The sequence below is a fragment of the Cheilinus undulatus genome, linkage group 21, assembly GCF_018320785.1.
Source record: "Cheilinus undulatus linkage group 21, ASM1832078v1, whole genome shotgun sequence".
NCBI lineage: Eukaryota > Metazoa > Chordata > Actinopteri > Labriformes > Labridae > Cheilinus > Cheilinus undulatus.
Genome location: NC_054885.1, coordinates 18,408,068 through 18,435,580, shown reverse-complemented (window position 1 = coordinate 18,435,580; position 27,513 = coordinate 18,408,068). Strand labels below are relative to the sequence as shown.

Below are 27,513 nucleotides of genomic sequence, written 5' to 3'. Positions count from 1 at the left end.
GAATGGAGCCAGGCCTTCTCATCCAACATCAGTGCCTGACTTCATAAATACTCTACAGAATGAATGGGCACACATTTCAACAGAAACACTGAAAAATCTTATTAAAGCCTTTCAAAAGTGTAGGGTGTTATAACTTCAAAAAGAGGGCCATTAGAGTGACAGGAATGATGTGCCAAGAGGGAGGGAGCCAGAAGTGGGATGTGAAATATGACCCAGAGTGGGACAGTTAAGGATGGAAAAATCAACTATATATACAGTTTTTGTATTTTTCTGCATTTAGCTTGATTTTGGCACAGTAAAACATTGTTTTTGTTTTTAAAAAATGCCATATTGCTCTCTGTTTACTAATGTACAAAAATTATTTTAGAATTTGGCATTTTTTAGAGTAGAATAATGCCTGTAGATACAGTGCTTAACAAATTTATTAGACCACCTATCATATTTGTCTCAAAGACTATCCAGCATCATGAAGTGCTTTAATGCGGACTCTTTCATTTTCAGTGAGCTCTCCACGTTTTACCATTTTGAACAGGAATGAGCGATTTCAAACTGAATTCACCCAAATTTGAGCTGGCTCACTGGGCTTCTCTGAGAAGTCAGAAATTAATCAAGCATAACATTCAACCACTAAAACTAAGTTTTCTGTTCAGGAATGCAAGTAAGTAACTATAATTTGACATATTAATCAAGAAATATTAATGTGCTTTATTCTTTTTTTTTGTTTTTTTGTAAATCAGTAAATTTGAAAATTCAAGGATAACAATAATAATGATATTTTAGCGTTAAAAATATCATTTGGGTTAAAGAGCTTCTACATATTGGTGTATTAACCATTGCAGAAACATAAAAAATGATTCTGGTAATTACCAATGCTGTTAATTTAGGGCAGCTGTGGCATAAACCTTACTTTGGTTATGGTTAGGGTGGTCTAATAAATTTGTTAAGCACTTTACATATGTTTTCTGTGTAAACAATTAATTTTAACTTGATTTAAATAGTTTATATAATCTTACAGCTTTGGTGTTTAAATTTAAAAAATTTCTTAAACTTCCAATTCTTGAAATGTCAACTTCCAAAACAGCAATAATAGCCGTTGGATATCTAAAAGATATTATAAAAAACTAAACTCATACGTACATTTTTCCTGTGTCCTTTTTCCCCTTTTTTTTCTTTAGTCAATTTTCTGGCAGTTATATGATGGTTAGAAAATATGAAAGCATTAAAATAAATTTAAAAAAAAAACTAAATATGCATCATCTAACATGTCTGTAGATTATTGTATCTGAAGCCAACTACAGCTGCTAGTCCTGTTGGAGTGATCCAATGAGCTGCTCTTTCTCTGCAGGTTTTGCTGCCTCAGTGTGGCAGAGAGACTCACTGTTTAGTAAGCCACAGCTGCATCTGATCAAACGGATACAGCAAAATATTGCTTTTAGTGAATCGCTGAGGAATCATGGCTGTTTGCCAGTCAGAAAGCCAAGCCAAACACTGCTGGTGTTTGCAAACTCCAGTAAACACAGTGATGTCCCTGCCCTGGAGTATATTTCTATTTATGTGACGTTTTCAGCCCAGATTAAATCTAACAGCGAGCTTCACAACTAAGCCTCATTTCCACTGCCAGTGCTGTCAGATCTAAACAGAATCAAATGTTACAGTTTTCATTGACAAACATCTCTGCAAGCTCAGTCAGCCATTAAAGTATACCGTTTACAGGCTCTGCTTGACTGCATTTAAAACCACTTCTGCCATAAAAGTAACACATAAAACAAAATCCTCCTTTACTGTCCTTCCTACCCTTCAACTTGTCCTTATGTTTGTGTGGAAGGAGACATTTTTAACTTCTGAGTGCTGAAGTTCACAAGTCTTTTTGTGAAGTCCAAACTGGCTGCCGCGGAGGAATGCCTCTGACATTAGTCAGTCAGCGAGCAGCTACACTGCAGCCAAGCAGCCAGTGGTGGAGCAGAGAGGGAGGGAGCGTCAGAAATCTTTCCTCCCTCGTTTAACATGTCTGCCCTACTTTCCATTGGCCTAACTTGTTTTGGTGACTCCACAGATCCAGCCTCTCTTCTTCTCTCTCTATCTGCCATTTCCTTCACACTTATCTTTATGGGTGGAATGAGGACTTAAACCTCAACTCTATTAAAACTACTGAAACTTGATATAGATAATGATTTATCATCCTTAAAAAGCCAATAGGCTCTTAAAAGAAGCCAGTTATGGACTGGGAATAAATTGGATAACGTTTGATTCTGCATTTAAATAAAGTTAGTGACAGTTCCAAGTTTTCCATATAATCTGCTCTTTTTCATTTCCCCCTCCTGCTGACCTCAATTTGACATTTCTGTTTTTACTGTAACATCATCCTTTCTTTTCAGCCTGTTTAATTATACAAGTCTCTGAGAAAACAGAAAAGGTATTTCACTTCAGCACAGTTCACAGCTACAGCTTTGGACAGCTCAAGCATAGCCCATCTTTAAAATCCCTCCTCTTTGCTTCACAGAGATTTATACAATCCAGGGGAACTCTCATGGCCGCCCCTGCTACCTGCCCTTCCTGTACGATGGCCAGTGGTTTCACAGCTGCACCAGCATCGGCCGCGAGGACGGTCACCTGTGGTGTGCAACAACCTTTGACTACGGCAAGGACGAGCGCTGGGGCTTCTGTCCTGTGAAAGGTGAGTGAAAATTTTGCATGTCAGAAACAATACTCTTTTTTCTGTGGTCTAACAACCTTTCTCTCTCCTTCCCTCTCTGTCAGGCAGTGGCTGTGAGACCTTCTGGGATACTGACCCACTGACAGACAGCTGTTACCAGTTCAACTTCCAGGCCACGCTGTCGTGGAGTGAGGCTCGGATCAGTTGCCAGCAGCAGGGTGCAGATCTGCTTAGCATCACCAAGCTGCATGAGCAGACATACATCAATGGTAAGGTCATGTTGTAGTTGCTGGTTTAAAACATGTATTTACATTTTTTATAATTCTGTGTCCAAATAAATGCTAAAAATTTAAAAAATTGTAAACGCTCATCAGCAAATGGCAACTCGCAGATCTGCAACCTGTACAAAATTTTCAGCAAATATCAGCTTTGTAACTATTAACTTACATCTGTCATACTAATATTGTTGAAGTAATGCAAAATACACTTGAATGAAGCCTGATTTTAACTTTTACACCCATCAGTTGCCATAATAGTCTTTGATTGCCAAATAAATACAAATTATTTATCACCCTTTGCAAGAAAGCTAGAAAATATTAAAATACTAGATATTTGATTGGCATCTGTCCTATGACCAGCACTATTTTCACTGTATATTAATGGTAACAGTAATTAAACAAAAATGTAAAATCCATCTTTATGCAGATGATTCAATTATATATACAATTAAATATTTATATATACAGTTGTGTGCATACATTTTAGACATGCAGGCTGCCAAGTCTTCATTATGGCTCAACATGCCATGAACCGAGGCTGGAGAAAGGGGGTGAGGGTTTGCCAGAGTCAAGCTCGACACATGTCAACACATGTGTGTCACTAGGTCAAGCTTGATGGCATCTCTTTTGCCTTTTGCCTCCGCCCAGAAACCACTGGTGGCTTTCGGTTCCTGGTGACATCCAAAACACAACCAGGGCTCATGGCAACCTACTACACACACAGATGGTACCCTAGGGCCTAAGCCAAGCTTGCCCCCCACATCCACTCCTTACTCCACCCTTAAGTGTGGACTTTGTTTTTTTTTTTCAGAAATTATTTTCCCATGCCTCTGGTAAACTGTAAAACCAAACAGTAAAAGGTTATTAAAAAATAAGTTAACTTAAAAATCCATAATAGCTATTTCAGCTATTAGGTTTTCTTAGTTGATGGAACAGATTTTTAGTTTTAGGTGAACAGTACTTCATAACTCTAAGTATTTTTTGTCATTGTACTCAAATTATATCCCAATCATCCCTTAATCTGCATGGATTTCCCATAACGCCTTTGGCCATTAAAAACTTTTGCACTATGGGTGAAGTTGCTGACTCAGTCAGAAAAGTCCTGCCTGTGGAGAGCAACCACAATACAGAATAGATGCAGCCTCAGTTTTGTCCCAAACATGCCTGAAACTAAAGCACGCTACTATAAAGTATGTGTGCCTTTGTACAGTCAGGCTATCTTACAGTTGCAACATGTTTTCAAATCATTGCAGCAAGCTCTGCTCAATCTTAAACTTATCGGAACCCCATCCATCCACTTTCTGCACTGTTTATGCCATTGGTAGCGTGGGGGGACTGGAGCCTATCCCAGATGTCATTGAACGAGAGGCGGGTACACCCGGGATGGGTCGCCAGTCAAAACCAAATGCATGGGACACGGATCGCCTAGTGGTTGGGTCGCAACCATGTACATGGACGGCCCTGGTTTCAAATGTGACCTGCCACTCCTGTCCTGTCTCTCCCCCACTCTCTTGTCCCTATTTCTTTCTCTATCCATTATCATTCTCTCTAAATAACAGCAGAAAAAAACAACAATAAACCCCAAAAAGTGTGGTTATCTCTAGACAAAACTCAGACCTTACCGATGCCAGTTTGTTTAAGTTAAACAAAATAACCACTGAATGTGTTCAAAAACTCCAGCATGGGTATCTGGCTTGACCAGGATTTGTCTTTTTAAAACACATTTTACATTCAGTTGAAGAAATAAAGACTCAACTTGGGTTTTTTATAGGAATAAGTTGCTTAACAATGAAAGACAGTGAAAAGATTGTTCAACTACAACACTGCCTGTTTTAGATTATGGAGACACTCTTTGAACACATGTGACTGCTTCCCTTTAGAAGCCTTTGGATGCAGAATATCACAGTCTCTCCAGTTACTCACTGGTGATGATGATTTCATGTTCATCATTCTGACTTGCACTACTCTGTTGGCTGGCCCTTACTGGGTCAACTTTGGAAGCAGCGCTGTATTCTGTTTATTTATAGAGCATTCATTGTAAACTTCCTCTTTTTCTCATTGCTCTCTTCAATCTCAAGTTGAACAACAAGATCTCAGAGATTGGCCTCTGTAAAAACACATAAGTTTAGGACAGAATAGGCCGAGGCTGCTTTCAGAGTTTCTGCTCCTTTTATGTAGAATAAAATTAAATTGTGACTAATCAACCAAGGGCATGAGTTTGCAAGACTGAGTAATCATGAATGTGTTTGTAATTATTCTATCCCTATCCCTTTCTTTTATTGCATTGCTGTAGGGCACCCCTGAAAAGAGACATCTGTGGAAATAAAGGATAAATAAAATTTATTTCCCAGAATTTGCCCTATATCTTAGTCCCCCTTCGGTGATGATTGATTTTCTGATGTTCTGACCCTATTGCCAATGTTAGGCCACACTCATGCTATCGTTACATAACTATTTTGCCATCTACGCAATAAAGTGTGGGCAGATACAATGGTGGCTCACTGGAGATATTATTAGTTCTCTATGGAAGCACACCACTTAGTGTTTTCTTTCATTTTTTCTTCCTTTACAAAATTACACTGTGTTTTGTTGCTCTTTTGGTACATATAATATTAAAGAATGCTGTTCTTTTTTTTTAATATTTTAGGTTTACTGACGGGTTACAGTGCTGCTTTGTGGATTGGCCTCAATGACCTGGACATCAATGGAGGCTGGCAGTGGGCCGACTCCTCCCCTCTCAAATATCTCAACTGGGAGCAAGGTTAGACCATAAAAACTCAACCACTACTGTGCATTTTAGCTAAAAGTGTCTGCGATTTAAAAAACAACATTGAGCTTCTGTAGAATGATGAATAAGCATGCTTGCTTATTTTAGTAACATGCTGGTCTGAGTTCAAACACACACTGAGGCTTAGAGTGCAGCAAAAGGTCTAGTGCCATAACAAGGGCACTTTACATCAGTGATGCTCTTACTGTCATCCTGCAGACCAGCCAAACCACGCAGAAGAGGAGAACTGTGCTGTAATCAGAACTGAGTCATCAGGCCGTTGGCAGAACCGGGATTGTTCTGTAGCACTGCCGTATGTCTGTAAGAAGAGGCCCAATGCTACCCTGGACCCCTTCACCACTGGTGAGTGTAAAGACCTACAGTGCTGTGAAAAAGTATTTGGCCCCTTGCTTATTATTATTTTGTTGCATATTTGTCACACATAAATGTTTCAGATCATCAAACAAATTTCAATATTAGACAAGGATAACCCAAGTAAATACAAAATACAGTTTTTGAATGATGATTTCATTCTATGTAGCTAATATAGCTAGGCTAGCTTTAGCTATGTTTGTGAAAGCCCACGTTGCTAAAACTAACTTAGCTATCAATAATGGAGCTATGTAGCTAAAACTGAGCTCACAAGGCAGCTATGTAAGCCACGTTTATACATTATTTGTGTAGCTACGTTAACTTTAGCTACATCTATTAAAGCTAAAGCATAACAGAAAGGCACTTTCTTTCTGAGCTGTGCAGTGCCCTAGACCATCACACTACCACCACCATGTTTGACTCTTGGTATAACAGGACTTACACCTTCCAAATATTTCAACTTTTGTGTCTTCAGTGCACAGAATATCTTCCCAAAAGTCTTTGGGATCCTCAAGATGTTTTTTTTGGCGAACGTGAGACGTGCCTTTGAGTCCTTTTGGTCAGCAGTGGTTTCGGCCTTGGGACTCTGCCCTTAACTGAGTCAAGTGAGGCCTGCTGGTCTTTAGATGATGTTCTGGGTTCTTTTTTGACCCCTTGATCAGGGGTCTTAAACTCATTTAGGGTAGGGGGCCAGATTTGCTCCAACGAGACATCCTTTGGGCCAGAAAATTTTTAGCAATATCAATATGACCAAAGACTGATGTAAAGGCTGCTGTAATGTTTACAAAGAGAAATGATCCAATATAAGATGCAGATACCATTTAATGAGTGCAGCATGTTTGCACACAAATGGTTTAATTTGCTACTTTAGAAAGAGAATTTATTTACAAGTAATCTAAACAGACCAGGCAAAAATATGCTGTCCTTGTAACATATGACAATTTTAACAGATTTTAATGTTTTTAGAATCCACTGATGATGATTTTACAAGACTGGAATATTCATTAAATTTACATTCAACATGACTGTTTATGGATTTAAAACAGCAACCTGTTCACAAAACCTGATCCGAGCCTTATTTCACCTGACCTGGGATCAGTGCACAGAGTCCAGAGAGGCCTTTCTTCTGCATGTCCACTCTATTTGAACCCCCCTGACATCCCTGCACGCGTGATGACCGGGGCATCTCTGTGCTGCATTAAGACTAAACATGCTGACCTCTCATGTCATAGGACAGCCTGTGAGGGATTAAATCTGTTGGGAGGTTGAACCGAGTCGCTCACCAAAGCGAGATACGATGTCTGCATTTGTGGCTGACAGACAATTATGCAGGGAAAACATTTGTCACCAGGAGAAGTTTGGTTTTACAAGGCAAAAACCTCTGGATGCCTCGATAGACTTATTTAAACTCCAGTCCGTATCTCTGACCCTTCCTGTCACATCAGTGATCGGATTAAGGCAACTATTCTGAATTCTTGTTCTTATCTCTCAGTGCTTATTCATATTATGGATATGATATAAATTGAGCTTTTTGTTGGCTTTAAAGCTGCAGTGTTTTTGTGCATGCATTAACGCGCAGGCCACACAAACACTACACTTTGATGTCAAGTGGGGGGCCACAAAATATCTTCCTGTGGGCCGCAACTGGCCCGTGAGTTTGAGACCCATGCTCTTGATGTGTCATCGATGGGCTCTTGGAGTAATGTTGGTAGGCCAACCACTCCTGGGAAGGTTCACCATTGTTCCAAATTACAATTTGTGTGTTGCTTTTTGTGATTTTTTAGCCTACTTCACTTTGTCAGATAGGTTCTATTTAAGGGTTTTCTTGACTCAACAGGTTTGGCAGTAATCAGGGCTGGGTGTGTCTCAGGAAGAAAATATGTGGTTAATCACACTTAATTCATGATTTGACAAAAATGGGCAATTACTTTTCAGGTAGGTTTGGATGGCTTTTTTTCCTTAATAAATGTTATCATCACTTAAAAACCTTATTTTTTTATTTACTTGAGTTATCTTAATGAAGTATTAAAATTTGTTTGATGATGACAAATATGAAGGGTCAAATCTTTTTTTACAGCACTGTCTAAAATAGATTAATTAGCACATCACTTAACGTCCTATGCAAAGTCTAAAGACTTTCATCTTCTCACACCTACAGATTCGTGGGCGGATGATGAGAAATACGATTGTGATGTGGGCTGGCAGGCCTTCCAGGCAGGCTGCTACAAGCTGACGTCAGAAAAACTTGACTGGGACACCGCTCAGAAAACCTGTCAGAAAATGGAGGCTAACCTGGTCAGCATCCACACCTTACCTGAGCTGGAGTTCATCCTGAACAACCTGAAGAAAGGTGACTTACTGACTGTACTGTTCTTTCCCTCTGAACTGCATTTCAGAGGGAGTTCTCTTTTTGTTACAAACAGCACCAACAAGTGTAAGAAATATTTTAAAAAATTGATTCTGTTCTTCAGGAGGCATAAATCAGGGTTTTATATATTTTTGTACAAGTGTTGGAGAGAAAAAAAACAAAGAGAAAGTAGAAGAACAGGAGAATAGGAGTGTGTGTTACTAATGTTGAAGCGCAGTGGGTTCACAAAGAGGTTACACACTCAAAGCTATCCGAATACGTTTAAATTCTACTCGTGTTACTATTTTCAGTGCATTGGAGCAAAATGCCCTGATGTTTCAGCTCTGCCCTACCCATATTGCACTTGTGGAAACATATGTAAGAAAAAGGCTGAAATGAACTCAGTTAAATGTTTTTCCAGCTGTTTTGCATCATTGTTTGCCCACATTTCTAGAGCAAGCTCAAAAGTAGTGGAAATCAGGCAGCTCCTGCCTTTTTCTGAGGTGAAAAGAAACACATGAAAGTTTTTAGGCCATGGAGTTGCTCCAGTTTAAGCATTAAACTTGTGAACATGTTTAACTGTATAATAGTAAGCTTTTTTAACCTCTATTGCTGGTTTTACTTATTTTTTCTAACATGGCCATGTGCTGGATCTTCCTTTCAGATGTGGACCAGCTGTGGATCGGACTCCACGACACTAATATGCAAATGGACTTCCAGTGGACCGACCACACGCCTGTCATCTTCACCTACTGGCACCCGTTTGAACCTAATAACTTCCGCAACACCCCGGAAGATTGTGTCTCCATCTGGGGAGCTGTGAGTGACTGTGCAGCCTCTAACTGACCCCCCAAATATCTGGAGTCTTAATCACCTTGCAGTAATGGACTCTCACTGTCAGCCGGTCTCCTCGGTTTGTATATATTTACCAGCTGTGTTCTCTCTCTGTGTTTGTGTGCTGCTTACTTGAGCAGGAGGGCCGCTGGGATGACAGCCCCTGTAATCTGACTCTGCCCTCCATCTGCAAGAAACTGGGAACAAAGAGTGATGGGAAACCACAGCATCAAGACTGCAAACAAGTATGACTCTTTCCTTTCATAGCATGCTAAATATACTGCTTGGCTTTTATAGTTTATGCTTTAGATTAGTGCTTCTCAACTGGTCTCGCCAGGAGTACCCACCATCATCTATTTAATGGAAATTTTTGAACAAATATCAGAAATATTCCAACCACTATTATTTAATAAATAACCGTGAATGAAAAGGGACAAAAGGAAGGAGGGAGTTGGTGCATCTTATCAACCCTCCTTCTGAAAGCTTTTTTTTTTTTTTTTTAATTCGAGGGTAGATGCGCCTCATCTAAAAATCTGGGGTTTGACTATGCTTTAATGAAAAATGTTTCAGTTTGGACCGTAGATGGAGCAAAACATGACGGATCAGACAGGATGAAACAAAAAGAGCAGATCAGTCCAGAAGCTGGAGGAAAACATGCATGCATACATGCATGAGAAATCAACCCAGATTAATGGGAAAACCAGCTTTTTTGTCCCTAAATAAAGAGATAAATGAGCTCAGAACACTGGAAAACAACCAAAGTTTGTTTGTAATAAATGTAAAATGGATTATAAGAAAATACATTGATGTATGTCCCCTTAGGCCTTCCGTACAATTGAAAACAGCTCTGTGACCCATTTTTTGGTCCTGATCCATCAGTTGAGAACCGCTTCCCCTTAACTAGATATACATGTTTGTTTTTAATCCATAAAGACTCCATTCAGGTTTTCAGTATTGTTATTGCTGTATCTGACAGTCTATTATTCAGAATATTTCAGCTATCTCTTCACATTAACCCTTTTCCCAGAGCTCCCCTCAACCCTAACCCCTCCACTGGCCCTCCAGACGGCCTCTAGTCTTTAACTGTAATATAAATCACTCCCTTAAGACAGAGAGGGTTACTACACTCAACCCCAGACACACATTCATCCCTCTCTTGGCTGAGTCCCTATGCTCTGCAGCTCTGTTGCCTTAAACACAAAACAACTGTGCTTCTCTAAGGCATTCACATCAAGACAAGTTGTTTGTATCTTTGTTTACTGTAGATAAAACAGAAATGTTCTATCATGCACACTACTTGTGCCCACATGCTGAATTAAATCCCATCTGGAGCATCCATCTAGATCTGCCTGTGATTTTACAGACTGTAATTCTCTCCAGATGACACGTAAAGACTCTCATACCCAACCCCTCTCTACCTGACCACGCTGTGATTGTTGAAGTGGACAGTTCAGTGTTTTTTTCTGGTAATTTGTGCTTGATTATTATAGTGAGAAAAGAAATCTACTGTGTCTTTGTGTGCCTCCTCCCTTAAGCAGTATCATATTTCTGAGAAGTGTTGATCTATGGGGTTGAGAGTCGTGCTGTTTCTCAGCTGTTACATTCAACAAAGATCTTTTAATGGACAGAGCGTTTGTTTGGTAAAATGAATCCCCTACCTCTTTCCCCTGGGGAGCAAGGCATCATGGGTGGTAATGTGACGGGGGTCATTTGGCATGGCACAGGCTGCAGGACCCTGTGACAGTGCAGATGATTTCACTTCTCACAACATGTGAAATAACAATGAAAGAAAGCCTGCTGACATTTTAAGCAACATGACACCAAGTTATCCCAGAACCATACACCCCATCCTGTGCTCTGGTCATGATTCAGAAATGTAATGCTGCCATACTTATAGTTTCTGCAACAGTGCATGTCTGATTTATAGTTCCTAAGAAGATTTTTATGATATTCATTTCATATGTGGATAAAAAAGGGGTGTCAAACAGTGTCAGAGAAAATGCAGCTGCTGCTTAAGGCTTCTTCATTTAAATAGGGCCCTTTGGATAGGTTCTAATGTGGTTCCCTATAGGAAGTTAAACATGAGGAAGTGCCCTCTAGGTTTCTCTCTTTGAAGGCAGAATTGACAGTGTACCACCGTTAATGTTCTTCAGGTTTAAAAAAGAATGACAAGTCGCCCTCCATGGTGCGCTGCACATGGACAAAATTGAAAAAATGCCCACTAGGTTGACCTATAAGGATTAAAAAAAGACAGAGACCTCTCTGGTGCCCTTCAAGTGAACATTACATGAAAAAGGGCCCCCATGGGCCCACTTCCAGTGGACAATACTGAAACAGTCCTGCTAAGAGTCTAATGATCTTCTACTTTCTCTTGATGCTGGATACTCTGCAGTTAAAGGCACTGGCCTCAGATGGTTTGAGCCTTATCTCACTAAACCATTCTCAGTCCAGTGAGGAGACTATTTCTCAGACATGGCTTCCCACAAGAATCCACTTTAGGCCCTGGGTTTTATTCTTAAAAAATCACAGCTTCTCGTTTCACTGCTTTGCTGATGATATTCAGATTTATCTGCCTTTAAAAGCAGTTGTGAAAATTCAATGCAGTCATTGCTGATCTGCCTTAAAGACTTCAAAGCCTGGATGGATTTAAATTTTCTAAATCTAAATGAAAATAAAACTGAGGTGATTATATTCAGACAGACAAACATGACCATTAGCTGCTAAAAACTGTAAGTTTGTGGGTGTTATCCTTGACAGTTTGTTTAAATTTGACAAGCAGATAACCTCTGTGGTTAAAAGCAGCCTTTTCCAGCAAAGACTTCTACTAAAAATGAAATTGAATGTTTTCAAAGATGACTTTGAAAGAGCAGTTCATGCTTTTGTAGCATCAAGGCTGGATTACTGTAATTCTTTGAATGCTGGTTTAAACTTGTCCTCTTTTTGTCTGTGTTGTGCATCACACTGCGGCTCGTCTCCTCACTAGAAAGAGGAAGTATGAAAACATATCTGAAAGTATATCCATCCTAGCTTCTGGTTTTGGCTTCCTGTGAAGTTTAAGATTGATTTTAACTTGTCATTGATGGTTTTGAAGGTTTTAAATAGAAGCAGCGGCATATCCTGTTGACCTCATGCACTGCCACATCTCAACTTGACCACTCAGGTAGCCTAGTTGCTCTTGGAGGTCCCAAGATAAAATTTCAAAAACCAAGGGGATCAAGCCTTTTTGGTGGCAGTGCGACTGAGGATAAAAGGATTTGTGCTGTGTTTGTTGCCACATTCAAGCTGTTTTTGTGTAATAGTAGTATGGATGATTTGTTCCATTTAACAGTTTGTCAGAACAATTTCTCTACAACTTTTATTTCTTCTTGAGGTAATAAAGGACAGTTTCGTGGGAAGAGTGGTGTATCATTTGTGTAGAGCCTTATCTTATGATGCATGTTGGGAGTTTTGATTCCTTTTAAGTAAATGTTCTCACAGAAGGCTGCTGCGGATGGTTCAATGAAAATGGGAACCAAAAGAAAGTGAGTGGGCATGATGTCTGGTCCCTCTGCTGTGGGACGCCTTATTGAAGTTTGTCCGTTGGTGATAGCAGTGAATATAGGTACAGTGTTTAATGTTTTGACCCAGTTAAAAAATGATTCCCCACAGCTGCATACACAGTAACCATTTTGGATTTTTTGTGGTGTTGTGAGGCTATAAAGTGAATTAAGTTAAACAGTCTGAACCATCAGGATTTCTGTTTAATAATGTGAAAGCAATGCAGTCATTTAGATTAGTGGAAGGAAAAAATATTGATATGAAATAAATGTCATCATCCTGACTTTTGTGATTTAATTCTGGAATTGCTGGTTCCAAATATCAGTTTTTCTTATTTTATAAAATGGTGCTCTGTACAGATTTCCTTGCCAGTATGACTCACTGTGGGTCTGCTTGCTGACCCCTCATGGTTGCCCTTATAACATGAATTAGGTTAAAGGGTTAATTAGCCAAAGAAGAAGTTGAGCCAGAAGGTCTATGTCGGACAGAAGTTAAGGGAAGAAGAGAGAAAAAGAGGTGAAATTAACATCAGTATATTCAATAAAATTCCAGCACTTTGCTTAAAGGGGCCTTAAGTTTTCATTATTGCAAAATTGTTTTTTGTATTATATGATTGTCTTATATTCTTGTATCAGTTTTCACCATAGACTGTAGAAAGAATTGGACAAACCCTGTGTGACATCAGAAGTCTGCTTACAATAAGTAGACTCAAACAGAAATCGCAATCTCAACCCAACTTTGGATCAATCTAACGGCCCACCCACTAAGCTCAACTTCCTGTCAGCTAGCTAGCTAGCATTCTGGTTGACAGAAATGTAGCTTCCGCCTGTTGAGCTATCTGTCAATCAAATGAGACGTGCCAATCATTGCGCAGTGAGGTTTTATCTAAATGTAATCAAAACGATTGTGGTTACAAAAAAATTCACCCCCTGTTCAGTGAGGGCACATGAAGACATTAGCTAATGAGACATGTTTGTTTTTTTGATCCAGGCTGTAAACCAGTGTATTTCTAGTGTAAAAACCGGCTTTTTAACAGGTGTTCAGACGGGACTTCCAGTGTTCCTGCAGCTAGCCTCAAGTGGCAGTTTTTTGCACTTCCTCATTGGCTTCATTTTTCAGGACTGGAGGTTGCGGCTTGGGTTAAGCCCAAACAAAGAAAGGTGCAGGGGGATGTTCCCCAGATATGCAGTATTTTTACACATTTATAAACAGAAATTTAGTTTTAAAATGCCAACAAATTTAGGCAAAAAATGAAACAGTTCAAGCTGAAAAAATAAGTGTTTACATCAGTTTCTTCTTAACCCAATGTGCAAAAAAAAAAGACATTACATCAAGCCTCTCAAAAATGTCTAATGTTTATTTTTTATGTTGCATTATATGGGAAGGGTAGGAATTTGGTGTAAAGGTTAACAGTTACTTCATTCTTTTAAAGAAAGAACACTTAAAGCAGATATGGGGTTACAAATACTGATTTATTGAGAAAATTGCTAGAAATTGTACGTTTGGAGCAATGTTAAAAGTACTTTATATACTACAATGTGTGCATAAGTTCTTCATGGTTAAAAAAAGGATATGAAATGTTATGAATATTATCAAGTTTGGCTTTAAGAATTTAATTTCCATGTAACCAGTAAGGCCCAACTGATTATCACTTTTTGCATTTATCCATCATAAAATTTTTAAGCAACATACTTTTAACCATCCTAAAAGACTCAGGGCTTCAGGGAAAACATTTGGAGGGAACTTGAAGTAGAGCCACTTGACCTTTGCATGGAAAGGAGTCACTTGCAGAGGTTTGGGTATCTGATCAGGATGACTCCCTATGGAGGGTTTCCAGGGGCATCCAAGTGGGAAAAGACCCTGGGGGGGACCCCGGGGCAGACCCAGAACTCACTGGAGAGATTATATATGCCATCTGGTCTGGGAATGCCTCAAATCCCCCAGGAGGAGCAGGAAAAATGCTGGGTGAGGGATATCTTGGTTGACTTGCTTAGCCAGCTGCCAATGTGACCCCGCCCTAGATAAGCAGAAGATGGATGGATGGAGACACGAGTTAAATGATAATAAATGATGATAGGATTATGATGCTGTTAGATAAAGCTTGAGCTTGAGATTTGTTCTGCCTTTAGGAGGGACTTGTTATAAACACAAATATTGTAGAAATCATAAAGAGCAGAAGATTGTTAAAGGAACTTTGAGTGAAAGCCAATATACACTTGATTATTTCTTAATTCATTGCATTTAAATTTGTTTTCTAATATTGTGCAGACCCATCCTCACTACATAAGTTGACTCAAAAAGAAATACATCTCAATACTGTTTTGTTCACCCACTCTGATTCAGCGTTAATGCCATTCCTGTCAGACAGGGAAAGTAAGGATAAGAGAAAGTGTTAAGAAGACGTGAGTTTCAACACATCAAGCCTCTCCGGCAGCTATAATCTCTGAGGTTTGTGTCTAGATGCCAAACGTGGTTGTGCAAAAAGCCTGTGGTTGGGCTTATTCTCACAAAGCTGTATACGAACTGTCTCTCACTATCATTCTTGCACTAAATCTTAACTCTTTTGACCTCCTGTGTGCTGGCTGCACTCTGCGTCGGTACACGTCCTCAACTGCAGTCGTGAGCTGGCAGGAGGGATTGAGGCCAAAGAAAAGTTACTTCTGCATGCCTGGACTTGTTCTTTTATTCTGCATTTAGGATACAGCTCTCTGGTATAAGTGGACATAACTCTGCTTTGACTATTCATATAGTTATATTTCTTTGGAATCACATTGACATCTTTACCCCCTCTGATATGGGTCTTGTTCACTCTTCTTTCTTCCATGTGTAATTCATTTATACTGCCCAAATTCAGACAGATGTTTTTAAATGTAATATTTTCTCTGTCCTCATAAAACTTCCACTTTTTAGGGCTGGAAATGGCACAGCCCCTCCTGTTACTGGGTAGGAGAGGATCTGCGTACCTTTGACGAGGCCAGGAAATCCTGTGAGGACCAGGGAGCCGCCCTTGTTACCATCACCAACAGGTGTGTACTATGCAGAATCACCCTGGCACTTCTCCACAGGGGCTGAAAGACTTCACGGTGTTTTCAGTTACTTCTGCCTTTTTAACTGTTCTTTTTAACCCTTAAAGGTTCGAGCAGGCCTTTGCCAGCAGCCTGGTGTTTGGTCGGTCCGGTGATTCCTTCTGGATTGGCCTCCTGGACAAGGGCAGCCCTGGCTCCTTCCACTGGCTCAGCGGGGATGAAGTGTCCTACACCAACTGGAACCGAGACCAACCAGGTTGCCCACATAGATCATATTTGAAAGAAACTGATCTTGAAATGATTATGTATTACATTTAGCAGAATAATGATTATCAAACAAATAATTTAGCTGTAGTAAGTGGGTTAATCAAACTCCATTTAATACACACTGGAGGTTTTCTACAGCTCAAAAATGAATCAGAGCAGACTGTAGATTTTATCTAATCTGGCAATTTAATGCATTAATCATGCTCAGTCATACAGTCCTTTACTAACAGATAGATTTCACAGGAAACATCGCCCTTGTTCCAACATTTATTCAAGTCATAGTTTCCTCATAAAAAAGGGCAAATTCCATTTTCCACATATTTATTTTCTTCACATCCCTCCACAGTTTCCACACTTTTCATCACTAAAGCCTCTTTTGCTCCCTCTCTGTCTTTACAGTCAGTGTTAACGGTGGCTGCGTTACCATGGCGACAGGCATCGCAACGGGTTTGTGGGAGGTGAAGGAGTGTGCGTCATCGAAGGCAAAATTCATCTGCCGTCAGAACCAGGACACGTCTCTGAGCCCTGAGCCTCCCGTTCCTGTCCCTCAGCCCACCCCGAGCCTCAGCGGCTCCTGTCCCAGTGGCTGGAAGAGCAACAGCGACCTGCGCTACTGTTACAAGGTTCAGAGTTTCTCTGCTTCTCAACACCAGACTCTATAAAAAATGTCATTAATATTTAATCACTCTTTGTCTTATAAGCTCTATTATTTATAGAATAATCACAGGTCATTATAGCCACATCTGAGCAAATTATACCTCTGTGGATGTGGGTGTGATCATCTTTACAAAGATTACTGTTGTTATTAAGGTATTTTTGAAAAATGTCCTCTGCAGAGCTAAATTTAACACAGCTTCACGGTCTATACATGTCGTATTGTGTCCTTGAAATGGATTTAATCTAACAAAGTTTGTTCACTTTTTCATACAAAACATAGCAACACAAAGTGATTTACACACAAATAAACAAAAGACATCATGACCTCACCAAACCCCACCCACCCCTCTCCCCACCCTGCAATTAATACACCACTTTGGCAAATATGTATGAACCAGATGTGCACTTTACCATTAGGCAAAGACAGGCAATTACCTGGAGCCCCAGAGTACTCAGGGCCCTGTGAACACTTGATTACCTTAACCCTTTTTCCTGGGCCGTATTCTGGTCTTTTGGAATTTTAAGACATGTTTACTAACAATGTGAAATATAAAGTAACTTTGGTCATGTTAACCTGGTCATTATACAGTGTTAGTGAGAGGAGAATCTCAAAATTCTAACAAAGTCTAAGTTACAGACCTAGATACAGAGCAACAGAAACTAGTGTGATGAAAACACAGTAAAAATACAAACTCATAGTCTGTTTTGCCTGCCTTTTTCATCTTGTAGTCCAAAAATCCTGGTCTCCAAATGAAAGTAAGGGTCCAACAAACAAAACTAGCGACTCTTGACCTCATTTAGTTTTGAAAGCACACTAGCTCACAAACTCAAGCAAGCACTATGAAAACACTGCTATCTCCAACACGACATATCCTTTGTCTGATTTTCTGTTTGCTTCGTCTGTGTCTGGTAGACTCTGAGAAACAAAACAAGCACATCCAGCATGATCCTGAGGTCTGTTTTGACTGAGTAATATGTCAGTAAAGCAACCGACAAGTTTACTCCACATTATCTTGGCACACTTTTGGCCAGAAGCAAGTGTGTTTTTGGAGCAACTCTCTCTATCTCTCTTCTTTGTGGTTTCAGGTGACAGCATGTCTGATAGTGGGAAGTGTGGCATTTGCCAACAAATTATTTTTGTGTTTGTGTTTGTGTTTGTGTCAAACTTTGTGCCTGCACCAGAGGCAGGGCTGCATCAATGCCTCACGCAATCTTGACAACCTAAGATGCTCTGTGGCATCAAAGCCAGCTGTTGATATATTAAAATGTAAATAAAATGCAAATATTTGTGTGGATTACTATATTATATTAAATTTTACAAAAGGTTTTATTCAAATATATTATGAAAAATATAAATGGCCTCTTTTGGAGAGCCCTGAACTCCCAGCTGAGAGACTTTTATTCTGAAGTCTGCTGACCTATTTTCTTTAGTGAAATCCAATATAAAAGACAGTAAACCGTGGATGAGGAGTTTTCCTGCCAGTGGATTGTCTGCATGGTGTGACCATGACAGAGGAGGAGGACCATTCTCCACCTGAGGCTTGCTCGTATAAGCCCATGTTTGACATTTTTGATATAAAGAATGATTTCTTTTTTCTTTAAGATTTTATTTTTGGGCCTTTATTAGAGAGAGGAGGACAGTGGATAGACTCAGAAACAGTGAAGAGAGTGGAGAGAGACATGCGGTAAAGGGCCACAGGCCAGATTCGAACCCAGGCCGCCCACGCACATGGGATGCGCCTTAAACCACTCCACCATCTGCACGCCTCTGAAGAATGATTTTTTATCATTTTTATGTATTCTAAAGATACATTAATGCACTGTAAAGATGCCTACATCATAAAAATGCATCAGCAATGAAATTTTAGGTGTTAAGTTGCACATTTAGTTCAGCATTTGGTTGTAGAATGCCCTACAGAAGAGCTAATGTGCATCGTATTTAAACAGCTGCTTCTGTAATGGGACTGTATTTCCATTTTTATCACGTGTTCAGGTGTTTCACTCGTCCCAGACGGAGCAGAGGCTGAGCTGGCTGCAGGCTCACCTGTTCTGCCAGAGACACGGAGCCAATCTGCTGAGCATCAGCGGCCCTGATGAGGAGCACTTCATCCTGCAGGTCCTCCATGAGGCCTTTGGGTGGGTGTGCACTTCTGACCAGGTGACATGTGATGTAATATTAGAATGATGTTGATGCCGCCGCCGCTGCTAACAATGGTTATAATGACGTGTGGCACAGGGAGTCAGAGGACCACGAGCAGCACTGGTTTTGGATCGGTCTGAACCGCAGAAACCCCATGGACAACGGCAGCTGGAAGTGGAGTGACGGCTTGGAGGTGAGTTCAAATGAAACGTAACCAAAATGCAGAGGATGCTGTGCAAAAATCACAACCTGTTTACTCTCTGCGTATGTGTCAGTTAACGTACCAGAACTTCGGCCGGTACTACTACAACATCCGACAGTGTGCTGCAGCAGATTTGGGCACTATGACCTGGCTGGCTATGCACTGTGATTCAGAGTTGGACTGGATCTGCAAAATCCCCAGAGGTACAATATCATGGGACCATTTGTACTCTATTTGAACATTTACTATGTAACTTTAGAAATACAACTCAGCTCCTGCAGCATCATTCTCTGATAAGAGTCTCACCAGACTTTTCAACAAATTTTCTCTGATTTTGTACATCATGAGCTCTCCTCTGCCTCCTGTGTGTGTATCTTTAGGTAGTGTTGAGAAGGAGCCAGAAGTCTCTGAAGGTCAGTCAGTCTTACTTCTTTGCTTTGAACTTTTCTCTGCATACTTAAATGATTTCTTAAGGGCTTATTTCAAGCCCTTCCTGCTCTCTCTCATGACCGTCTCTCCCTATTCTCTCATCTGTCAGGCACCAGTTCACCAGAGTGGATTGGCTTCCAGGAGGCTGAATATAAATTTTTTGACCACCGCACCACTTGGGACCAGGCCCAGAGGATTTGCTCCTGGTTTGATTCCTCGCTGGCCTCGGTCCACTCCGCCGAGGAAGAAGCTTTCCTGGCAAACACTTTACGCAAGGCACTGCAAACTTTATCAAAGAGTTCATCACAGTTTGTATGAGCTGATCAAATCCTGCCAGCTTAATGAGGGCAAACCCTCAGAAATTCCTCACAAGTACAAACTTGTGTGATTGCTGTGTCTGTATTCTGCATGGTAACCTTTCGTGCGTGCGCCTCTGTGCCTGTGGCTTCAACATACTTTTTTCAACAGCATCTCTCTCTCACTTTCAGATGGTTAGGGTAGAGGGTGACAACTGGTGGCTGGGGCTTCACACCTATGAAAACGATGGCCGATTCCGCTGGTCCGACCACTCTGTGCTCAATTACGTGTCCTGGGCCCTTGGGAGGCCACATGCTCTCAGCCGGGATCGCAAATGTATCCACTTGTCAGTCAGCAAAGGTCAGAAAAGGCAAAAATAAGACTGAAGAAGTGACTAAATCAGAGGCCGTACTTACAAATGACCCTTATGTTACACTCCTAAACAGCGGACTGGTCTGATCAGAAGTGCCGCTCTGACCTGCCCTACATCTGTAAGAGGGTAAATGTCACGGGCACCATCCCTCCAACTCCATCGACTCCCCATCCACCCTCAGGCTGTCCCGATGGATGGTCCTCCTATCAGCATAAGGTAGAGCTACAACACCAGCAGTATAGAACAGTTGAGTTTTTAAAGAATGCATTAGATTTAATCTTCCATGATGTGTGCAATGAGATCTGGTGTTTCTGCAGTGTTTCAGAGTGTTTGATCAGCCCGACAAGGCCACGTGGTCTGCAGCCAAGTTGAAATGTGAAATGCAGGGAGGAGTGCTGGCAGTGGTGTCCAATCATTTGGAGGAAGGTAATTACAGCGGAAAACAGACAGACGCCAGAGAGGGAGGAGGTGGTGCACTCAGTTCAAGTCAATGAATGGATTAGATTGGATTGGAAATGGGGTTTTTTTTGCCCCAGAGGGGTAATTTTTTGCAACAGTAGTCCACACATGCCATAAAAACACACAAATACATGAATACACACAAATTTCCATGGGTTTTGTCATGTTAGACAGGCAGTCAGATATGAGACACAATTCCAACAATCTGTAATAAACAGTATGTGTAAAATCAGCAGTGCCTACAGCTTATGGATGGAACAAATGACCTCAGGTATCTAGGAGGGATGTTGCCTTCTGTGTGACAGTGTGAGATAATTTCAGTCAGTGCCAACTATCTTTCAGCAAAGTTTCACAGTATTTCCCAGCCTGTCTTTGTTGCCAAATGCCAAGGTTACCAAGCCAGCATGTCATCGCAAAAGTTCAAATGGACTCAGTAAAGGAAGAGTAAAATTTTTTAAAGGTGCAGTATGTAAAACTGGAAATTTTAGCAACGTTTACAAGTCTGATTTTAGATTGCTCACCTCTTATTGTTCAGAAAATGTGTATTATTTTGTCCTTTCTGTGGTACTATGGAAAAAAGCTAGATTCAAAATTCCAAGATGGCGGACTTTGTGACCCTCCATATGTATGAATAAAATGCTTTGTTGAAGTTAATAAAAAGTAAAGAAGAAAGATAAAACAATTTTATTTATTCAAGTGATTGAACACCAATTTAGACAGGCCTACTCATAGATATTATGCTGTATTTTTACCAAGTTTGTTCAGCTTAATGGAACTAAGCTAAATATTACACAGATATATCACTTTTCAAAGAATTTCTCTACAGTAAATCCTCTTCACTTTTCCAAGAGGAACAGTCTCCACAGTGATGCCATAAATAAATGTATAACAATCAGTAAGCATCACTTTTGTCTGAGAGACATTGACATGCAATTTAACAAAATTTCCCAGAACAGCTTTTCCTCTTAAACTAAGTAGGGATACTAATTTTATTATTGCTTTAGCTGGTAAATTAGATTATTGTGAGTTGATTAATATAAAGTAGTGTGCTATTTTACCTTATAAGAGTCCAGTAAAGAGGTTGTTTTTCACAAACTGAAATCTTCGAAAATTGTTTGTGTCTAATTTGTAATAAAGTGTATCATGTAACACTTAAAAAAGACCAAATTGATGTCTTACTGAAATAAATAAATAAATAAAGAGCAACAAAGAACTGAATAATTGTCATAGTAAGTAAAGAAATCAGCCAGTGGGGCCAGCAATTTTAATTTGATCACACCATATTAAGGGAAAAAAGCATTCTATCTATCACTAAGTTAAATATTTATTATCGGTTGTTGAATAATTTGGTTTAAGCTAGTTAGTGTCGTGTCTGAGGACCCTACAGGTAAATAGTTTCTGTACCACCTGTCTGAGGGGGAGACACTCAGCTGTCTCTCTGAGGGTCAGGGCTTTGTTATGGAGTGTGTTGGGTTGACTCGTTTAGACGAGTATAAAAGTTAAATTTTCTGTTTTATATTTGAGTAAAGGATATCGTCATAATTCTGCTCTGCATGCATTATCTGGTGTTTTCATTGGGCATGGAGATGCAGAGTCTCAATCTCTCTCTCCTTTTATAGATAATAATAATAATAACAGAAAATAGTTATTAAACAAATAGTAAGAGAAGATTTTTCATTGGCTACGTAGAAGTTAAGAATTGTTCTGAAAATGTATTTATGCTTCTAAAATAAAGATCATATTTTTGCATTGGGCAATTAATAACTTTACTCGCACTAATGAATAAATTTATATATGACTCATGAAGGGTATCATAGGCTAGATGTTTTAAAGAAACATCTCCAGCATTTATTGTGAAAAAATGTAGACAATAGTAGCCTCAAGAAAGGGGACACTCTTTTAAATTTTGATATTAACAGGCCCAAGCAAAATTATAATCCTGGCCTCCATGCCTTCTTGAAATGAGGGCTTTATCTGGACATATCGTGTGAATGTGGCTTTTGACTAGAAATCAGACTTGTTCACTTGGCAAGATTTGAATTTTTGTAGCATCTCATGACTCTCATTAGTTCATTGGTTTTTACTGTATATTTTTATTTCTTGATGCCTTAGTTTCAGTGGAGATGAATATTGTTGTTTTCAGCCTCTTTATAGCCATCACACGTATTCTATCGAAGAGGTGCAAGTCAGCTTTGTTTAATCTTTCTGGTGTATTTATTCTTAAATAACTTTTCCAGTTTCAGATGTTAATTTAAATCAGAAGTGTTTATAAAACTTACCCAGCCTTCTTCCATCATGGTAATAATACTGGATGCCAAGATACCTCTGTCTGTATTTCCCTTTACTCGTGATTCTGTTCATTAGAGTTGCATAAGACTTTCATGTTGCACATTGATGCGATCAATTCTCCTCTTCGCAGCTTTTGTCACCACCCTGCTTCACAATGCCTCCTGTAACCTTTGGGTGGGCCTGACCTCAGACTCCAAAGGTCATTTTCAGTGGGCCCAGCCTGGCCTGCTCAGCTACACCAACTGGGCTCCTGGAGAGCCACTAGACAACAGCGGACCCCACCACAACAAAACCCGGGTAATCCATCACACTCACCTCTCAGCGTCACATCATGTTTTTGTTTTCAGTGTGTTCCGTTATGACAATTTCCATCTCTTCTCAGGGAAACTGTGTGGTGATGATTCATGGGAATCCACAGAAGAACACTGGCATGTGGGCTTCTCGAGCGTGCGAGATGGAGAGTCATGGCTACATCTGTCAAAGAGGACAAGGTGTGACATCAAATGAGTGCTTCACTAATGACTGAGTGCTGCATTTATACAGAAGTCTGTTGTCTTAACCACCTGTCTGATTTTGTGATTTCTTCAGACCCAGATCGCCCTCCAGCCCCAGCTTTCATTCCTGCCTCTCTGTCGAAACCTGTCGAGCTGGGTGGAGTGACCTACCGAGTTGTGGAGAAGCGTCTTGACTGGACAGGTGCTCTGCACCTCTGTGAATCTCTAAATGGGACCCTAGCAACAGTAAAGGATCCCTTCCAACAGGCTTATCTCACGCTACTGATCAACAGCCTGCGGCGGCCAGCCTGGATTGCCCTCTACAACTACGGAGTGAGCCCTCTGTCTCTTAAGAGATCTCTTATTAAAATTCATTCTTAGATTTTCAAAGAAAAAGCAGTGATTTCCATTCTAAGGGAAACTTTATTTCCTCAGGGACGCAGCTTTGCGTGGCATGGTGAGGAGGACGTGTCATATTCAAATTGGAGAGACGGGGAGCCCAATCAGTCAGCTGGTTGTGGTCATATGACTACTAACGGGCAGTGGACCATGACTCCTTGTGATGCTAAACTGGATGCTGCTATCTGTAAAATAAGTGGTATGAATTTGTTTTTTAACACCAGAACTAACAATTGTTATACTTAACAAGTTACCTGAAACAGTAAACAGTACTGTTTTGAATACAGATATCTTTATCTAAACCCAGACAATTTATCTTTAATCCCACTATATGAGAAAATAACTGTGATAATCTCTGTTTTTTCTTGTCAGATGAGCCTGTGGTTCACCAGTGGATTTACCCAGGCCAGTGTCCACACTCTCTGGGACAGTGGGCATGGGTGCCTTTTAGAAACCACTGTTACGCCTTCAACCTGCAAAGTCTTAAATTGCAGCAGGATGCACAAACATCCTGTAATAAAGGTAGGAAAAGGTTTCAGTCACTCATTCACCGTTCAGACTGTTTAGATTTGAAATGCTGACCAAAAAAGTCCCGATACTGAACTGAATACTCACACCATGTCCTAACAGCCTGTGAGCATAATACATTGCTTTGCATCCCACAGTATCCCATGCTTGCTGTCAACTCTGAGTCCAATAAAATGTTATTCTCTGGCCCTTTTATTATGACAAACATAATGAAAGGGCCAGAGAATTACATTTTATTATGACAAACATAAGTGTGTCACCATGTGTTGATGAGCCTGAGCTGATAAAATGTTTAATGAGAAGAAAGAAAGAAAATCAAAGAAATATTCCTGTCAGACATTGCTGATGCATTGTCATCTCCCTCTTTCCTCTTTCCTTGTCCATCTAGACGTGAGCAACAGAGAGAAAAATGGGGCAGAAATGTTGTGCCAACATGTCTGAAAACATGTCTCCCTCTGTTTTATAACCCTTTATAGGGCCCTCATTGAAAGCTAAGAAATTCTTAAACCCTATTATAATATTGGTTGACAAATAAACAGTCATTATTATTGGAACAATAAAGGTAAACAAAGTCACCATATGTTGTAACTTGCCCATCTACGATAAAAACAAAAATCATAAATCATAAAGTGTACACATATTAAGATGTCAATAATGAAAAATGAACAAATACAGAGCCTAATGAGTATTTGCTTGCACATTAAAACACTTTTTTTTAAATATAAAATGATAATTTTACAAGACATGGTGAGGCAGCCTTTAGATTCTGACCTCCTTTAGAGGCAGACCTGACTAATTTCAGAATACTGTAAGGATAAGTAATGGTGGTACCACCAATTTTATCTTACAATTCCAACAAAAAACTGAAATAATCATAAATATTGAATAACTGAGTGAATTTCATCAGTGATGAGGCTCACAATAAAAATAAGAACCAATTTATGCCATGTAAGTTTCATTAAAACAACTAAGATCACATATATTTCATTATTTATAACGCTTATTTTTTATCTGTAATTCCACCAGAAAACATAAAAAGGTGTTACAGATATTAAATGTCCGAATGAATTTAAACAGAACTAAGTATGACACTCACTCATGTTCGTGTACCGATGACACAGTGTTAGAATAACATCTCTAAACCCTGTAAACACAACTGACCAAATGCACTAATAAGCCTTTATTTAGTGTTTTTCAATTATCCACCATCATTCTTACCTTCCTTCATTAAAAATTCTGATTTCTTCTCTTTCTTCCAGCGGGAGCAGAACTTCTCTCCATCCTGGATGAGACAGAAAATGGATTTGTTTGGGAACACATCCAGAGCTACACAGAACAAGCACATGGGGCTTGGCTGGGCATCAGTGTGAGAGGTCAGGGAACATCGTCACCTCCATCTGTCTTTTCTTTATCGCAGCAAATTAATTTAACCTTCAGAGTGTCATACATATTTTGAACCAAATTTTTATTTTCAGATTATTTTTTCTTTTATTATATTACTCTAATTATAGATAAATTTCTCCTTTTGACTACTTTTGTTGAATTCTAAGTTTTGCCATCCATTGTTGTTAATGTGATGAACATTTAAATGTAGTTTTTCAAAAACTTTGCAAAAATGTCCACACTGACTTAAGGATGAATTATTAGACTGGTACAATTACAGAACGCTTCCTAAGACTGTTTCTTTTTAAGAAGGTTCATCATCAAGATTTTTTAAGCACTTAATTATCTCATTAAACTTGTGTTATTTAAGTAAATGCCTTAAAATACGCTTGGAAAATCAATGAGAGCAACTGAATCCATTATTGTAAACCGTTATGTCAAATCAGATGTTTCAAATGGAGCATGGAATAACAAATGAGCTCTCCTGAAGATAAAACTAAAGACTAGTTCTTCTGGAGTGTGAAGCTGCCCTGACTGTCTGTCTATGTGATGATGTTCCTGCTGCAGGTAGAGGTCTAGTGTGGAGCGAGGACACAGAGATGACGTATACAAACTGGGAAGGGCATGACGTCGCCTCTTCTGTTTTGTCTCCAAACTCCTGCTTCTGGATCCAGAGCAACAGTGGCCTGTGGAAACCCGGCTCCTGCAGAAATCGCACGCACGGAGTAATCTGCAAGAAACCTCGCAGTAAGAGAGCACAATAGTAGAGAGAAAACAGTTTCAGAACATGGATGATAAGGAAGTTGAGTTGGAGATTAAACTGTTAAATGATGAAGCAACCAAAGAAAAGAGTATCATTTATAGCCACGTTTAAGCTCCTGTGTGGAGTTTTATGCTTATGAAACAGTCTGAAGATAAAACTGATGTTGCTTTATGTGCTACAAAAGTAGATTCACAATTTAACTCAACAGATTATAAGGTGCTAGATGTTAATGGTCTTCTACCTGATGGCTTTAACCTTGCAAAGCAGATGCACTTGCCAGATTTCATGTCAGTCATCAGACAAGTCCATCTTGCATTGCACCAAACTGAAATGTTTGTGCAATAGCGGATTGCTCAATAGAGGGTTGCAAGCCTAAGTTGACTTCCAGAAGGCGTTCCACTCGGTGAGTAGATACCCTCTGGAGGATTCTGGAGTTCAGCGGGATCCCACGTGTGCTCATCCAGCTGATGTCTGCCCTATACTCTATAGTGAGAGTGAAGTCTGGTGGCTCCACCTCTGACTTCTTCACAGTTGATTCTGGGAGAAGATAGGGGCAAGTCTTAGCCCCTGTGCTCTTCGGTACCTGTATGGACTGGATGATGTGGTGGGTACCAGGGGCAGAAAACTGTGGATTGTCTTTTGGCAAAGTCCAGATCACTCATGCAATGTATGGGGCCTCATAACAGACTCTGCTTGGGGACCTTGGTCAGGGGCAGCCCCGATGATACATTTGACTTCTTAATAAGGCTTAAAAAGATTTCTGGTTAAAAAGAATATTTATATATTGAACAAAATCAGCAAAAATTAAGATGGTGAGGAAGGTGTGCTATGATATCAGACAGCCTTTTCATTTCTGTGTTTAGATCAGTACAATGATTTGGTAAGCAGCATACTTTTAATCATTGTCTCCTTTCCTCCTTAGGTACTGAGCCTGAACCTTCGATATGTAAGTTTCTTCATTCTTCTCTCTTATCAGACAGCAGAATGTGAATTTCTCTGCTAACCCTGACATCTGTCTT

The 27,513-nt window shown here is 39.9% G+C and overlaps 1 protein-coding gene across 1 annotated transcript in view; it reads left to right on the top strand.

Annotated features, from left to right (window-relative positions):
- The window catches only part of mrc2 (mannose receptor, C type 2), a 44,382-nt gene that overhangs the window by 14,733 nt on the left and 2,136 nt on the right, over positions 1–27,513 (top strand). Inside the window, exons 3-28 of the mRNA XM_041777884.1 lie at positions 2,501–2,674; positions 2,758–2,922; positions 5,579–5,692; positions 5,918–6,061; positions 8,229–8,420; positions 9,082–9,236; positions 9,392–9,496; positions 15,699–15,814; positions 15,922–16,070; positions 16,481–16,704; positions 18,732–18,874; positions 18,975–19,071; positions 19,154–19,283; positions 19,461–19,493; positions 19,619–19,785; positions 19,998–20,166; positions 20,253–20,395; positions 20,497–20,605; positions 23,058–23,224; positions 23,310–23,418; positions 23,516–23,754; positions 23,857–24,019; positions 24,193–24,342; positions 25,608–25,721; positions 26,299–26,478; positions 27,417–27,440. Coding sequence (XP_041633818.1) covers positions 2,501–2,674; positions 2,758–2,922; positions 5,579–5,692; positions 5,918–6,061; positions 8,229–8,420; positions 9,082–9,236; positions 9,392–9,496; positions 15,699–15,814; positions 15,922–16,070; positions 16,481–16,704; positions 18,732–18,874; positions 18,975–19,071; positions 19,154–19,283; positions 19,461–19,493; positions 19,619–19,785; positions 19,998–20,166; positions 20,253–20,395; positions 20,497–20,605; positions 23,058–23,224; positions 23,310–23,418; positions 23,516–23,754; positions 23,857–24,019; positions 24,193–24,342; positions 25,608–25,721; positions 26,299–26,478; positions 27,417–27,440 — 3,675 coding nt within the window. The remainder of the gene's footprint in view (positions 1–2,500; positions 2,675–2,757; positions 2,923–5,578; positions 5,693–5,917; positions 6,062–8,228; positions 8,421–9,081; positions 9,237–9,391; positions 9,497–15,698; positions 15,815–15,921; positions 16,071–16,480; positions 16,705–18,731; positions 18,875–18,974; positions 19,072–19,153; positions 19,284–19,460; positions 19,494–19,618; positions 19,786–19,997; positions 20,167–20,252; positions 20,396–20,496; positions 20,606–23,057; positions 23,225–23,309; positions 23,419–23,515; positions 23,755–23,856; positions 24,020–24,192; positions 24,343–25,607; positions 25,722–26,298; positions 26,479–27,416; positions 27,441–27,513) is intronic.